Below are 15434 nucleotides of genomic sequence, written 5' to 3'. Positions count from 1 at the left end.
CCAAGGAGGATCATGGGCATGTTTTGCATTTAGGGGTGGATTATGGGCATTTTGACTTAGGAGCCCTCATTTTAAGCAAGAAAATCCTGGCATAAATAGAGTGCGTCTAAGGTTTCAACACCTACCACCACCGAAGACCACTTTAGGTACTGCTAGGTGTGATTCTATAAAGGGCGCTAACTTATTAACACTTCTGCTCCTCAGCACCTACATGTTAGGTGCTGTTTATAGAATCAGGGCCTCTGTGTCTAGAGGACACCAGATGTAGATTGTGTAAGTATGTATGTCCAATGAATGCCAGACAAATAGGATGTCTGCATCTAGTGGATGTTATATATACAAACTCTTAAGTGGACAAAGGATGTATAGACTGTGCACATTTCCAAGGCTGCTATATCCAATAAACAATTTATTTGCAGGAAAGGGACATTTCTGCACCCCTTTTCCCATAAATCTCAGTCGAGGTTTGGATGGCAAGTCTTAAATTCCAGTTGATGCAGAAGAATGTGATAAACAGACTGTGTTTGGAGATTACTGAACCTCAGGGATACATTTTTCCAAAAGACCATTTCCTGTTCAAGACAAAAGCATCCACAAAAACTCCTCTTAAGGGAAAGAAAAACACATTGAAGGTTCTCCAGATTTCCTCTAAGTTTTTACTGATTGAAACAACAAGATGTGTTTATTGCTGCCAGGACTTCAAGGACAGATGGGGGGAATCGTTCAGGGCTGGACAAGATTCCATTTTTGGCTCTGCTGTGATGTAGGAGATGCACTGAGAAGCTCTGGTAGGAGAAGTTCTGCAGGGATAGTGGCTGAAATTGCAGGGAAGTTTGGTGCACTTGGAGGAATGTGCCCAAAGTGCTGGAAAGTCCTGAGGCACTGCATTGCTGTGGAAGATGCCATTGCTATTTACTGGATAGCATCCAGAGCAGTGCTGACCTGTTCGAAAACTTCATCCACAGATCCCTCAGCGCGAATCTGCAGAAAGAGGAAGGGAGAAAGGAAGGAAGGAAATATTTTTCATGTGAGCACCTGTGGTGGACAGAGAAGATTCATGCTGGCATCTCTGCCAGAAGAGAGCCCCACAGCTATCATTCTTCCCCTGTCCCCTTCAAATAATATCAGGATTAAGCTCAACAAAGTTCTGACCTTCAGTTGCCTGTACCTCCAACATAGCACGTAATATTGTCCATGTCAGCTGTCTGTCTCCACTGCTCTCCCCTCACAAACTGCCGCTTCTAAACCCAGCACAGTGCAGTATTACTGCTGCCTACCACAGATTGCTGTCTCCACATCCAGCAGAGTACCGTAACAGCCTTTTTGCTAGTACTTGCTATCTCCAGTACAGCATACAGCAGCTTCTAACTCCCTCTCCACTGTCTTTGTCATTAGCATAGCATTATCACAGCATTCCAGCCTCTCCCCTACCGTCAATCCTCACAATACGGTGCTGCAGGTCTTCCAGTCTTTAATGAACAAACATAGATATAATCATAAAATAGTTTGTATCCTTCCTCAGGGGTCCAAAAGCATATCATATACAGGGAAACCTTATGGATAACAACTGGAAATAACGGTGAAAAAAGAGGTTTTGTTCCTGCACCGCATGGGAGCTCACATAGCTTGTTTAGCTGTTCACACCGTTATTTTCAGTTGTTATTCATAAGGTTTCCCTGTATATGATATGCTTTTGGACCCCTGAGGAAGGATACAAACTATTTCATGATTATACTAGTCTTATAGCCTGTTACATTAACGGGTGCTAGAATATATGTGTGTGTGTCTGTCTTTATTTTTTTTTTCTCTCTCCTTAGCCGCTTTCTGTATTTCTGTCTCTTTTTTTTTTTTTTTTCCTTGGCTGTCCACTACCACCCCTTGCCTGCTCCCCCTGTCCATTCTCCCTTCCTTTCACCTCCCCTGTGTCCTCCACCACCTCATCACTGCTCACCTTATCTAGCAGCAGCCCATTTTCTGCCCCCCCCTGTCCATCAGCACCCCTTCCCCTGTCCATCAACCCCTTTTTCCTGGTCCCCCTGCCCAGCAGTACGCCTCCCTTCCTTTTTCTGCCCCTCAATTTCCGTGTGCTGCAGCATTTCCCTCCCACCCCACTTCCCTGTGCAGTATTTTCCTCCCCCCCAATACCTTCCTCCTTAACTCCATGCCCTACCATTCTCTCCCCTTCTGCTCCCTTTCCTCCTTCAACTTCATCGGGCAGCAGCAGCATTTATAATTAATTGCTGTTGCCGGCTTCAGGTCTTCCTCTCTGGCGGGTCCTGTCTTCATGAAAACAGGAAGTAGGCAGGACCCGCCAGAGAGGAAGGCCTGAAGCCGGCAACAGCAGTAAATTTTAAATGCTGCTGTTGCACGAAGAAGCCAGGCCTTAACCACAAAGTTGGGGGGAGGGTTTTAAAAGGTATTGCGTCGGCAGTGGTGGTGGTGGGGGGTTTGAAAAGCCAGCTGTTTTATTTTAAAATGCCTTCCGGGTTCGGCCACCGTGGCCTGCAGCCGCCAACAGCCACCGTGGCCAGCAGCCGCCACAGTCAACATCCGCCTCGGCCGACATCCGCCTTGGGCCATGGTGGCCGACATCCGCCTCGGGGGAAGGGAGAAAGAGAGCTTCACGTGCATGCACACTCCTACATGCGGTGCCCTACAGCTCACGGAAAACGGGCTCACGCAGGTGGGAGTGCACATGCGCGGCTTAGCGTTTTATTATATTAGATTTATGTTTGTTCATTAAAGACTTGGCGTCTTGTACACCATTTCTGCAGTTTTTTCTTTTGTTCTTCAGTTCGATATATTACTGCAGTTTGGTTGGGTTCTTTTCTTGTGTTTGGCTGCAGCCTTCCAACTTTAACAACTGTGTGCTCTATGGTGTCAAAGATCCCAGTGTACCTTATGAACAATGCCACGGGTCTCATAGAAAGCAATGACAGGCAATGTGTCCTTGTTGTAAGTCTCCAGTCGCTTTTTGATGGTCTCCTCATTATCATCAACTCGTCCACTAGTCTCTCCTCTTTTCAGCATGCGCCTCACCATGGTCTCACACTCCGCTTCTACATATAACAGTAGGGTAGGAGGACCAATCTAGCAAAGAAAGGTAGTAACTATCATGAACACATTAACAAACAGGGGGTTATTATGGGATGCCACTGATCCACCCATAAATTGTTCTGAGGGGATGGAATATAGTAAGGGATGTTAGGTGAGGGGTTTATTTAGTTTTATGATTCTCTTTCTATACTCAGGCCCATCACAGCCCCACTACATTGTATTTTACTAAGAAAACATAACAGACAAAGAGGTTTGCCATTACTTTTTGCAGCCCACACCTGGGCTTCTCTGCTGGTTCCTCATCCAGTTTCTAACCAAGCTTGACCTACATAACTTCCAAGATCTAACAAATGCCTAGATCAGTGGTGATTTATTTAAAATTAGTTCACATCTTTTTACATTCAAAGCACATTTCTCTGTCCTCAGAGGGCTTAAGCCTTACAGTCTGAGTCCCCTATTTCTTAAGTTGCATTATGTCAGTAAACAAAGTTATTTGCAAATTAACATGTTAATTGGCAAAAACCTGCATCATATGCCAATAACTCAGCATAACATAGGATTTCACAAGTTAATTCACAATGCAAAAAAATTCGACCATGTCACTCCTTTACTTATCAAATCACACTGGCTCCCCATAACTCACAGAATAACTTTCAAAGTTTTATTTTTGGTATACAAAACACTAAGCTTCAACGAACCCCAATTTATAGCAAAAATGATTATCCCATACAGACCATCTCGTTCCCTAAGATCCTCTTCATCACAACTGCTCTCAATCCCATCGCTTAGAATAATAGGCACACGACGCAATGATATGTTCTCCGTGAAAGCCCCTACATTATGGAACTCTCTTCCAAATTTTATTAAAAATGAAACAGACCTTGTCTCTTTTAAGAAAATTTTAAAGACATACTTATTTCAAGATGCTTTTGATGCATGAAAAGTAATACTTCAGGTTTCCATATTCTTCTCTTTCTATTTAAACCCGCTACTACCCAATGTATTTTCCCATTGATGTTAAATTCTAAATATAAAAATTGTAACTTTTCCCCTCCTCCCCAACCTTTCTTGTCTGTCCAATGTTATTTGTCTTTTGTTTAAAATTTTTTGTTACTCTAATTGTATTACCACATTCTGGTGGTTTTTAAAATGTACATCGCTTAGATATTGTTATAAGCGATTCATCAAATGAATATTAAACTTGAAACTTGATATTTTGTTTTACCACTATGAATGTTTTTAATAAGCTGTTTTGCAGTGTTTGGTAAATTTCACAACCTGCTTTATTTATTGAATGTTAAAAACAAATCAAAATGGTGTTAAAGAAAAACTACTCCCAATTCTTTTTTCTTTTTTTTCAAATCATGGGATGCTCCCTCCCCCCTCCCCAGCATGTGCCGTTTATTCCTGAAGTTTAGTGGGAGGCAGAAATGATTCCTGGTAGATGCTGTCATGGCAGATCCCTCTTCTAGGAAGCCACTAACTGAGCTCCTAGGAGTAGTCTTGTAGTTTTACTAGTAAGGCTCTGTCTGTCAAATAAGGGAAGGTTCTCTTATTTAGCAGCCTGATATTAAGTGGTAGAACTGTAATTTTACTGCCAGGGGATCAGGTGTTGCGATACCTGGGACTGCTTTTGCCTTTCCACATTAAACTTCCAAAATAAGTGATACCTGTAGAAGGAGGGTGTCAAGAGGCAAATGGCATCCTACAATTTTTTTTTCTTAAGATGGGGGTTAGGGGGAACATAAATTTTAATTTGGAAACAGGATGTGGGACAGCTATTTTGTCCTAAAAAAAACCCAACCCCTTTAACTTAGAACAACCATGAGTTTAGACTGCTATTTTTGCCTTGTTTTGGAATTCACTAATCTGCAATACCAAGCAAAGGCATAGCCAGAACTCAATTTTGGGGGAGCCTTAGGGGTAGGGTTGCCATATGGCTCCAGAAAAAGGAGGGCAGATTGAGACATCTGGGTTTTACTTGCATTGCTTTCAATAGAAGTAAAACCTGGATGTTTCAATCTGTCCTCCTTTTTCTGAAGCCATAGGGTAACCCAACTTAGGGGTAGACTGGGAGGGCAGGCATTTATTTATTTAATTTATTTAGATTTTTATCCCGTCCTCCCAGTAGCTCAGAACAGTTTACAAGTAAACATTCACAATGGAGTGAATTGGACATACAAGATTATACAGTAGATTTAAATACTTGGACATACGAGACTGTGCAGCAGTGTAAATATAGGGACTATACAGCAAATTAAGAACAGTAGTTTAAATATAAGTAGTTTAGTTTAGATACAAGTTATTTGAGTAAAGGCTGAGAGTGGACTATACAGAAATTTAGGCAGAAGATTAGAATGGAGAAAGAAGGGTAGAGGTGGGGTTTAAGGGGTTGGGTGTAGACTGAGGGTGACCTTTAGTTGAAGAGGAAGGTCTTTACCATTTTCTGGAATGTCATTAGTGAGTTCTGTAGTCTGAGTTGAGGGAGGAGTTGGTTCCAGAGTTGGGGAATGAAGTGGCTGTAGGAGCGTTTGCGGGCGGTTTCTGAGAGGAGGGACCTTCCGTGGGGAATGCATAGGCGTATCTCCGTTTCTGAAAGGAGGGTGCGGGTGTGGATGTAGATGGGTAGCTTGGATTTTATGTAGGAGGGGGTGGTTGCATAAATTCTTTTGTGTGCTATTGCCAGGGCCTTGAATGCACAGCATTGTTTAATTGGGAGTCAGTGTTCAGCGCGGAGTGCTGGAGAGATGGGATCAGTTCTCCTCTCACCCCCCACCCAAATCATACCTTTGATGGTGGGAGTGCTCAAGCCCCACCAGCCAAAGAGATTACCTACTGGAGCCCCACGCATGCTGTCTGAGCAACAAGAAAGCTGGCAGAGTGCTTCAGCTTCTGATGCCAGCACTTCCACACATGCTCAATTCAATACATGAACTGAGTATATGCGGAAGTGTTGGCATCAGCTTATGGAGCACCCTGCCAACTTCCTGCTGCTCAGGTAGCATAGTCAGGGGCTTGGGCAGAAATCTCTTTGGCTGGTGGAGCTTCAGCATTTCCACCAGCTAGGCCTCCACTACTGAAGGGGGCCAAACCCAAAGTGGGGGAGGCCCAGGCTCCTGAGAGACCCTCAACACCTATGGCTACACTCCTGGTACCAAGCTACCATGGATTATTAAATAATTAAGTGGAGTGTTAAACCGGCATTTTATAACAGCGTGGAGCAATGTCCATTTAAATGATAAAAGTCTGGATCACACATTCATTAAACAGTTCCTATGTATGGTGATACTTTCTGATCCAAAAAAATGGAGTGGGGAAGGGACACGGTCAACCAACTTCAGGGACAATCAATTTATTGAAAATATATAAATAACTGTTACATATATAACATCTACATGAAATTTATGTAGGCATACCAAAGAGTCTTTCAATCCTTTTTTGTGCTGGACCCCAACATGGTCTGTGTTACGGCTATAAAAGCCTTCCTCAGGGGTGAAGCCAGAATACAGGTAATAAAACCAAAAAGGAATACTCTCAAAATCCTGTTAGGAGCCTGCTGCTTAACGTGGTTCCAAATAGGAAGAACGCTGCTTATACGGAAGCTTGCAGCATTCTTATTTGGAACCACGTTAAGCAGCAGGCTCCTAACAGGATATCGAGAATACAGTACTCCCACGATATTCGCCGGGGTTCCGTTCCAGGAACCCCCGCGAATGTTGAAAAACTGCGAATACGGTTTTTAGCAGGGGAGACAGGAGAGGGCAGCCGGAGCGCTGGTGAGTGAAGGAAATCACTCGCGGTGTGCTCCGACCGCCTCTTCCTGTACTAAAGTCGGGCCTCACCAACAGGAGCTGCGTGTCAAAGCCTTGGGCCAGAAGCAAAGGGACTGTTCCCAACCTAGGCCACAAGATTACCTGGGAGGAGGGTGGGGAACTCTGCTGAGGAGGTTCTGTTTAGAGAACAGTCTTGGAGTGGAAATCAGGGGGATACATCACTGTGGCTTTCATGTTTTCCAACTGGGTTAGCGGCCAAGGTACCAGCCTGCCAGCATTTTATTTATTAGGATTTCTTAATCACTTTTATGAAGAAATTCACTCAAGACAATGTACAGCAAGAATAAACCAAATATAGGCAATAAACCATTACAGGAGTAAACATGTTCAAATAACAATACACATTATGGATAATATGCTATATACAATGTCAACATGATACATATTAAAACATCTTAATAGACATCATAAGGTGTAAGTAGAGGTTGAACATGTGGAGGGGCATTTTTGAAAGGATGTCTAAATCTGACTTTGGATATTTCTGCAAGGATGTCCAAAAGTCAGGTTGGGAAAATGATCATTTTCGAAATCGCAAGATGTCTCTTTTTTGGCCATTTTTGAAAATCAAAACATCCAAAATAAGCCCATTTGAATATGGGAGGGGCCAGCATTTTCATTGATTGACCAAATAAACATACCAACAGAGCAGTGGGGCACTGCTGTGAACTTCACATAAAGGGTGCCAGGTACACATCCCACCATAACCCCCTTATAGTGTATAGCGAGTCTTCCAAACCCCGTCAAAACCTACTATACCCACCTGTCTACCACCACAATAGCCCTTATGGCTGCAGGTGTCACCTATATGGCAGTACAGTAGGTTTTTGGTGGGTAGGGTGAGATATGGGTCTGGATCCCCCTCTCTATGGTTCACTACACTGCCCCCAGGCTACTCTAGACACCTGCTTGCTGGTCTACTAGGATTTCCCATAATATCTGCAGCTGTCATAGAGGCTGGTATGCACTGTTTCATTCACAGATTTGGGGGCTAGGGGGGTAGTCAGTGGGGGAGTGTGTGTGTGTGTTGGGGGGGGGGCTCATGCATTCAGTGGTCATATGGTCAGTTCGGGTACCTTTTTGGCCCTTATGCGCTTTTAAAACAGGTCTAACTCCGAACATCTAAATGACGCTCTGGATGTCTTCAAAAGGATTTCATTATCCCTGCAAAACGTCCAAGTCCTAAGGCTGCCTCAATTTCCACTCAAAATACACCTCTAACATACCCCCTTAAGATTTAAATGTACTGGGGGGAAAAATAACCAGCAAGAAGTCTAAAAAGTTAGTTTCGAAAATCAGCACTTGAATGTTTTGATGATTAAAATGTCCAAGTATCACTTTATGCCATTTTTTGGACATGCAAAAAATGCAGGGAAAAGATTTTCAATTAAAGTAGGAATTGATAAGCAAACTCTGTTATAATGTTTGCAGCTAGTATTAATGCATATGTCTGGCAGCGCTACAGAAACGATTAGTAATAGTAGTAGAAGCAGTAGCAGCAGCAGCATGTGTGACTAGCTTGTTAGTTGCTTCTTACATTAAATACAGTACCCTCTCTTTAAGTGTTAAATACAGCCAACCTATCAGCAATCATAGGCCCCCTTTTACAAAGCTGCACAGCCGAGTGCTGCGCAGCAAATGCTCTAATGCCCATTCAATTCCTATGAGCTTTGGAGCATTTACCATGCTGTGCTGTGCTACCTGCTCTGCCCCATCATATCCATGACCCACTCCTACCAATGTACAGCAACTAGTGCAGGTTTTTCTTCTTTCTAATTTTGTTGGTTTTATGCACAGTAACCATTAATGTAGGTCCATATTACCATCTACTACATGGTAAAACCTGTGCTAGATTCTTAACAGTTTAAAAAAAGAGCCCCAAAGTTAGGTTCATAAATTTAGGAGCTTTGATTTTTTTTTTAATATCAGACTCTATGTTCATATACCTAAAGATTTATTTATTTAAAAATGTATATACTGCATATAAACAATGCGGTTTACAAAATTACATGCATACATATTAAAAATGCTAAACATGTTTCGACAAGACAAACACAATAAAACATTAACTAACAATATCATTATTAAAACCTTCTTTTAAATTCATCCTACAAAATGAAAAGGCAAAATCCCATAAAAACATTTACAGGACGGGAAAGCATTAATAACAAATAGCATTAGTACCTGAAGGCATTGACAAGTAATTGCGTTTTCAACATTTTCTTAAAGTTCAGTCTCCCATCACAGAATCGCAGGATACCAGGCAGCGCATTCTAGAGCTTGGCACCTGCTACAGCATTGTTGCCCCAATATTAACATGAGAGACTAACATCTTATCCTCCAAACTCAACTTCATACTATTTTCAGATCTCAAACATTTTCTGGGAGTGCCATTGGGGAAACGTGATATAAGATTTGCTGTATGATTGAAAGAATCTTAAACTGTACTCTCTGCTGCATAGGTAACCAGAGGACAGATGGCATAAACTAACTAGTCCTCGTATTACTATATCAGCAAGCATCCCTATAGGGAAAGAGGAGGATAGAGTGTTGAAAGGGAGGAGAGGGAGCAAAGAATGATATTGATCACAACCATTCTCAAAGTGCCCATTTTACAAAGCCATGGCATGAAATGCACCAAAGCCCATTCAATTCCTATGTGCTTCGGTGTATCTACTGTGGCAGCATCACTACCATGGCTTTGTAAAAGAACCCCAAAATTTCGGCAGATTTATTGAACTGATTTTTTTTCAGTCATGTTCCAAAGCAATCCTTCCTTTCTCCCTCTGACATACCCATTAACCTCTGATTTTAATTCTCACCTTTTTCTCAAATTGTTCTCCTTGCTTAATTTCTCTGGGGTAGCCATCAATCAAGAATCCTTTGGAAACATCTGCCTTTGCTATCATTGCTTCTTTCAGCATTTCTAGTACAGTGTCCTGACAAAGTAAAAGCAGAGGTGTGAAACAAAGTGAATGAACATGCACAGAATGACTTATAGCACAGTCACAATAGAAAGCAAGGACAAGGGGAAAGTTATTAATATTTGGGTTTGTGGCCTTTAAACACATGTGTACAGAAATGCATTCACAGCTGTACTCCATGGCAGGCCTTTATTTTAAAAGGCTCTTGTTCAGAAGAATGATGTTACTGGATACTACCTAGGTGTCTAGCAAAGTGCCTGATAATTTCTCAATGTGGATAAGGGGAAAACCAAAAAACTCTGTGGAGTGACGATGTTCCTAAATGGACTTTATTTGAAAGTATCAAAGTTCCAAAGGTACACTAAAATCATCCACATAAAATAATTCCATCCACATAAAAGTAAATCATCCACATAAGAGCCTTAAAGGGATACAGGACCATTGCAAATGCAAGCAGTGTCTCACTTCCGGCTCACCACACAATTGTTTCCCACGTACTCACCTTTATAGGACCCCCAGGGACCCCTGAAGAAGACTTTTTGTCGAAACGCGGACCGTGTTGGGTCCTGTATCCCTAGCGGACTAGGTCCTTTAAGGCTCTTATGTGGATGATTTACTTTTATGTGGATGGAATTATTTTATGTGGCTGATTTTAGTGTACCTTTGGAACTTTGATACTTTCAAATAAAGTCCATTTAGGAACATTGTCACTCCACAGAGTTTTTTGGTTTTCTCTGGATTTTCTTCTTTGTGGATATTTTGGGGTCAATTCCTTTTGTTTTTTTCAATGTGGATAAGGTCCACAAACAGCTCCCTCCTTCAGGCATGATGGAATAACTTGGTGGTTAGAGCACTGGGCTTGCCATCCAGGGGTATTCAGTTCTAATCCCACTGCAGTTCCATGTGACATCAGGCAAGTCACTTAACCCTCCATTGCTTCAAGGTACAAACATTAGATTCTGATCCCTCCAGAGATAGGGAGCTGAAATAGGTTCCCTGGAGTTCTGCAGTGTTTGCCTATCCCTCACTATTAAAAATGTCATAGTGAAACAGCATCTCTCACAGGCAGGACGATAGGTGGAGGACTCCCACTCTCCTTAGAGGAAATAGTGATCAGAATGGGTGAGGGAACCTTCTTATACTTATGTGTGTCCTGGCTGTCAGAGTCTGTCTTAGGGGAAAACACCCTCCAGGGATTCAAGACAAAGTTAGACAAGTTCCTGCTGAACCAAAATGTCTCAGTTAGGGCGCTGGTCTTTGACCAGAGGGCCGCCACGTGAGCGGACTGCTGGGCACGATGGACTACTGGTCTGACCCAGCAGCAGCAATTCTTATGTTCTTATATCAGCTGGGACCCATGTAAGCTCAGGTGGTTTCCATATGCCATATTAGCTCCAGATGTTCAATGCTGTTGCCTAAATATGACCCAATATTGAATATCTGGGACTAATTCTGCCTGCAGTGGTCAGCATCTAAAAAACATTAACTACTGTGGGCTGAATACTGACTTGTATATTTCTATGAAAGGAGAGTAGATGTGTGGAACAACTTCTTAAGGGAAAGGAACTAGCCTAGTAATTAGAGCAATGGATTGAGAACCAGGGAAGCCAAAGTTCAATTTCCACCTCTGCCACTGACACCTGTTGTGATGTGGGCAAGTCACTTATCCCCCACTGCCTCAGGTACCCATTTAGACTGCAAGTTCTTTTAAGCAAGGGCATATATATGAATAAGTATTATCATTATTATTATTATTGTAAGAGTGTTGGTGGAGGTAAAAACTATCCAAATTTGAGAAAGCAAAGGATAAGCAGAAAGGAAGAGCAGTGGATTACGAGAAAGGCCAGAGACACTGGAGGGGTAACAGAATAATAAAATAAGCATAGTTTTTTAATGGGTTTTCTTGTTATTAGTAGGTAATATGCACTCAAGTAGGCTCTGATATTCTTAGACACACACACAATTCCACCTGCCTGGGAATAGGCATAGATTTGTCCTTTATAAAATAAGTGAACATGCACCTATATACCTTGACAGCCTATGCAATCTGTTATAATTACCTGCTGTCCTAATCTGTATTTTCAAGACTCACCAGTGGCACCAGCTCTCCTTTCTCCATGATGGTTGACAGCTTTTTTCCTCTTTGGGATCCAGAAGCAACCTCTGCTCTCAAAAGGTCTCCAGTTGATAGGTGAGTGTAGCCATACTTCTCAACTATCCTTTCACATTGTGTCCCTTTTCCCGAGCCTGGCCCACCTATAAGAAAAGAATATTTACACCCACAGTTCTGCATGATTTTACTGTCAATATTTTCTACTATGAGTCTTTAGGTATAGCAGTGTCTTCTTCCATAACTACCCATGTGTGCTCTCATGAAGATTCAGTTAATAGTTAATATTCTACCATACAGCCCTATTAATGCCATCTAAAGATGCAGCCACTCTCCCTCAGTAGTATCTGTAGGTTTTTTTTCACGTATCATGGCAAGACTGAGTCTCATTCTTAATCCTAAAATACAATGGGTATTAACTCAGTCTCTCTTATTTACTATTAGGAGTAGTCTAGTTGTTAGTGCAGCGGTCTGGGGAACTGGGTTCAATTTCCACTGCAGCTCCTTGTGACTCTGGGCAAGTCATTTAACCCTCCATTGTCCCAGGTGGTTGCGATTGTCTTGCGCGCTTTTGACCTGTCACCGTCCCAGGTACAAAATAAGTATCTGTATATTAATATGTAAACCGCTTTGATTGTAACCACAGAAAGGCGGTATTTCAAGTCTCATTCATTTCCTTCCTTCCTACTTCATTCTGGTGTTTGTAAAGGGTAATTTCTATAGGCAATATATTAAGGTGAGTTTGGAAGGTCTTCATGAACCTAAAACAATAAGGATTAGGTTCTTACTTTGATAATCTTCTTTCTTGTAGATGTGTTTAGTAGTCCTGAATGCTAGGGTTATGCAAACACCAAACCTAGAGTAAAGGACCAATGTTCTTTTAGCTTTTCACCGACCTGATGCACAAAATGGCCCACTGTGTGTTTTTCCCCTCGATCACCCATTTTCCGATCCGGCCATGCAAGTTAGCTAAAACCCCATGCAAAGTAGCCAAGTGATTGATGCACTAACATCGCTTGGTTATTCCCCCGACAAAAAAAACGGGGTCTTAGCGATTGGAAAAACTGACTGATCTGTTAATGAGAGGTCTGCATGTTTTTTCCATTTTTTTGTCAATGGCACAGATATTTTGTGTGTGTTAGAAAAGGAGCCTGCCCCCTACCTCCTTTCCCACCTTCACCCTCATGCAAATCCCCAAGGCCTTACCCCAACACAGAGCCCCCTCTGAAAAAAGTCACCTGGTGGTCTAGTGCAGTGTTCTTCAACCTTTTTACATCCGTGGACCGGCAGAAATAAAAGAATTATTTTGTGGACCGGCAAACTACTAGGACTAAAATTTAAAAACCCCGTTTACGCCCCATCTCCGCGAGCTCAGTCCCCGCAAACCGTCTGATCCCATCTGCACAAGCCGCAATTATGATTTTATATTGAACGTATTTTATTAAAGTATAAAAAGAAACAATATTCTGAACAATTGTGATTTTATAAATACAAATATACAGAGCACGGACCAACAAAACCTCTGTCTCCCCTCCCCTTCACATATATCCCCTCTACTATCAAGAAAACTGAACAAGCCAAGTTATTATAGAATGCTACATAGAAATATCATGCTAACAGAATACTGCAGTCCCCAGTTATGTCTCTAGCAGGATATATAATTCAAATCTGATATATTCTAATGACAAAATAGAAATAAAATTATTTTTTCCACCTTTTGTTGTCTCTGGTTTCTGCTTTCATCTTCTTTTCACTCTTTTCCTTCCAGCATCTGCCTGTTCCATCCAATGTCTGCCCTCTCCCCCTTCCATATGTATCTGACTTCTTTCTATGCCCCTCTTCCTTGTCCATCCTCCTCTCTTCTTTTTACATCATTCATTCCAGCTTCACTGCCTTCTTCATTTTTATCTCTCCTACACCAGATCTAGCATCTTTATCCCTCTCTCATTTCTCTGCTGACCCCCTTTCCAGCATCAATGTCTCTCTCTTTCTCATTCCTCTCTCTCCCCTTTCTCTCATCTGATCTCTCCACTCCACCCTGACCCCCTTCCCCTCCTGTAATCTCCCTGCCAGTTGTTTCCTTCCTTTTTTCTTTCTCCCTTACCTCCTTCCTTTTTTTCCTTCTCCCTTCCCTCCTCCTTCTATCCAACATTAACTCTCTTCCCATCCCTTTCCCTCCTCCCCTCCCAGCAGCATCTCTCCTTCTTCTCCCTTCCCTCCTCCCTCTATCCAACATTAACTCTCTTCCCATCCCTTTCCCTCCTCCCCTCCCAGCAGCATCTCTCCTTCTTCTCCCTTCCCTCCTCCCTCTATCCAACAGTAACTCTCTTCCCATCCCTTTCCCTCCTCCTCTCCCAGCAGCATCTCTCCTTCTTCTCCCTTCCCTCCTCCCTCTATCCAACATTAACTCTCTTCCCATACCTTTCCCTCCTCCCCTCCCAGCAGCATATTTCCTTCTAACTCCCTTCAAGTCCAGTAACAGCTCTCCCTTTTCTAGACCTTCCCAGCCTCCTACAGTGGCTTCCTCCCCTTCCAGCAGCTCTCGGTACTTGCCTGCAGGAAGTTGCCGGTAAATCACTTCCCTGGCAAATTGGAGAGGTGGTGGGAGGGGAGACAGCCACTGTGAAGGCTCCCCAGGATCTTGTTCGCACACGTTGACCATCTCCCTCCACCTGCACCTGAATCTGCAGCTCTCTCCGGTCTAATCGCAACTTTCCCGCGGCCCTCTTCAGCAACTCGGCAGGGGCGGCGATCAAGACACGCTGCCAACGTCGGGACCTTCCCTCTCTGAGTCCCGCCCATTTTGTTTCAACTTCCTGTTTCCGAACAGGCGAGACTCAGAGAGGGAAGGCCCCGACGTTGGCAGCCTATCTTGATCGCCTGAGGCTGGGAGGAACATTAGCCGGGAGGAACCGCAGTCGGCAGGAAATTTAACTGCCGACTTGATCTCACCGGCCCTGCGCAGACCGGCAGAAATTTTCTGCGGACCAACAATTTTCTGCGGACCAACACTGGTCCGCGGACCGGCGGTTGAAGAACTGTGGTCTAGTGGGCCACCACCACTGCCCCCGACACTCCCAATCACCCTATACCTTTTAGTTTCAAAAGTTCAGCAAGAGAAATACCCACTTCCTCCTGCCAGCAGGACTGCCTCTTCAAGTCTGTATGTTATGATTATATTGTAAAAGCTGAAATGTAAACCCCCTTATATCTACCAAGTCTGTATTTCCCACTAAAGTTTGTCCTGCTTATACTGTGCATGTACTCTTGTGACCCGTTCTGGGCTCGTTTGAGAGGACAGGCTAAACAAATGAATGAATACATAAATAAATAAATAAATAATGGCAGGCGGTCCCTTTCCTGGTGCATCCTGGGATACACTGGGAGGGGACTAAGTCTCTAATTGGCTCAGGTGCCAAAGGCCCTTCCCTCCTGCCAAACTTCAAAGAAAAGACAAGAGGTGTCAGTGGGGCTTGTCCCAGCCCTGGGGCAAGAGGGAGTGGGTATCCCTCC

The 15434-nt window shown here is 43.2% G+C and overlaps 1 protein-coding gene across 3 annotated transcripts in view; it reads right to left on the bottom strand.

The window, feature by feature from the left end:
* Nucleotides 1-389: 389 nt before the first annotated feature.
* AK1 (adenylate kinase 1) overlaps nt 390-15434 on the bottom strand; it is a 49446-nt gene continuing 34401 nt past the window's right edge. For all 3 annotated transcript variants that reach the window (XM_033960207.1, XM_033960208.1, XM_033960206.1), the window contains 4 exons: nt 11904-12067; nt 9710-9826; nt 2899-3090; nt 390-981 (listed from right to left, as the gene is read on the bottom strand). In XM_033960207.1, coding sequence (XP_033816098.1) covers nt 913-981; nt 2899-3090; nt 9710-9826; nt 11904-12067 — 542 coding nt within the window. In that variant the 3' untranslated portion in view covers nt 390-912. The remainder of the gene's footprint in view (nt 982-2898; nt 3091-9709; nt 9827-11903; nt 12068-15434) is intronic.

This window comes from Geotrypetes seraphini, chromosome 10 (genome assembly GCF_902459505.1).
Source record: "Geotrypetes seraphini chromosome 10, aGeoSer1.1, whole genome shotgun sequence".
NCBI lineage: Eukaryota > Metazoa > Chordata > Amphibia > Gymnophiona > Dermophiidae > Geotrypetes > Geotrypetes seraphini.
This window is presented reverse-complemented; position numbering and strand designations above follow the sequence as displayed.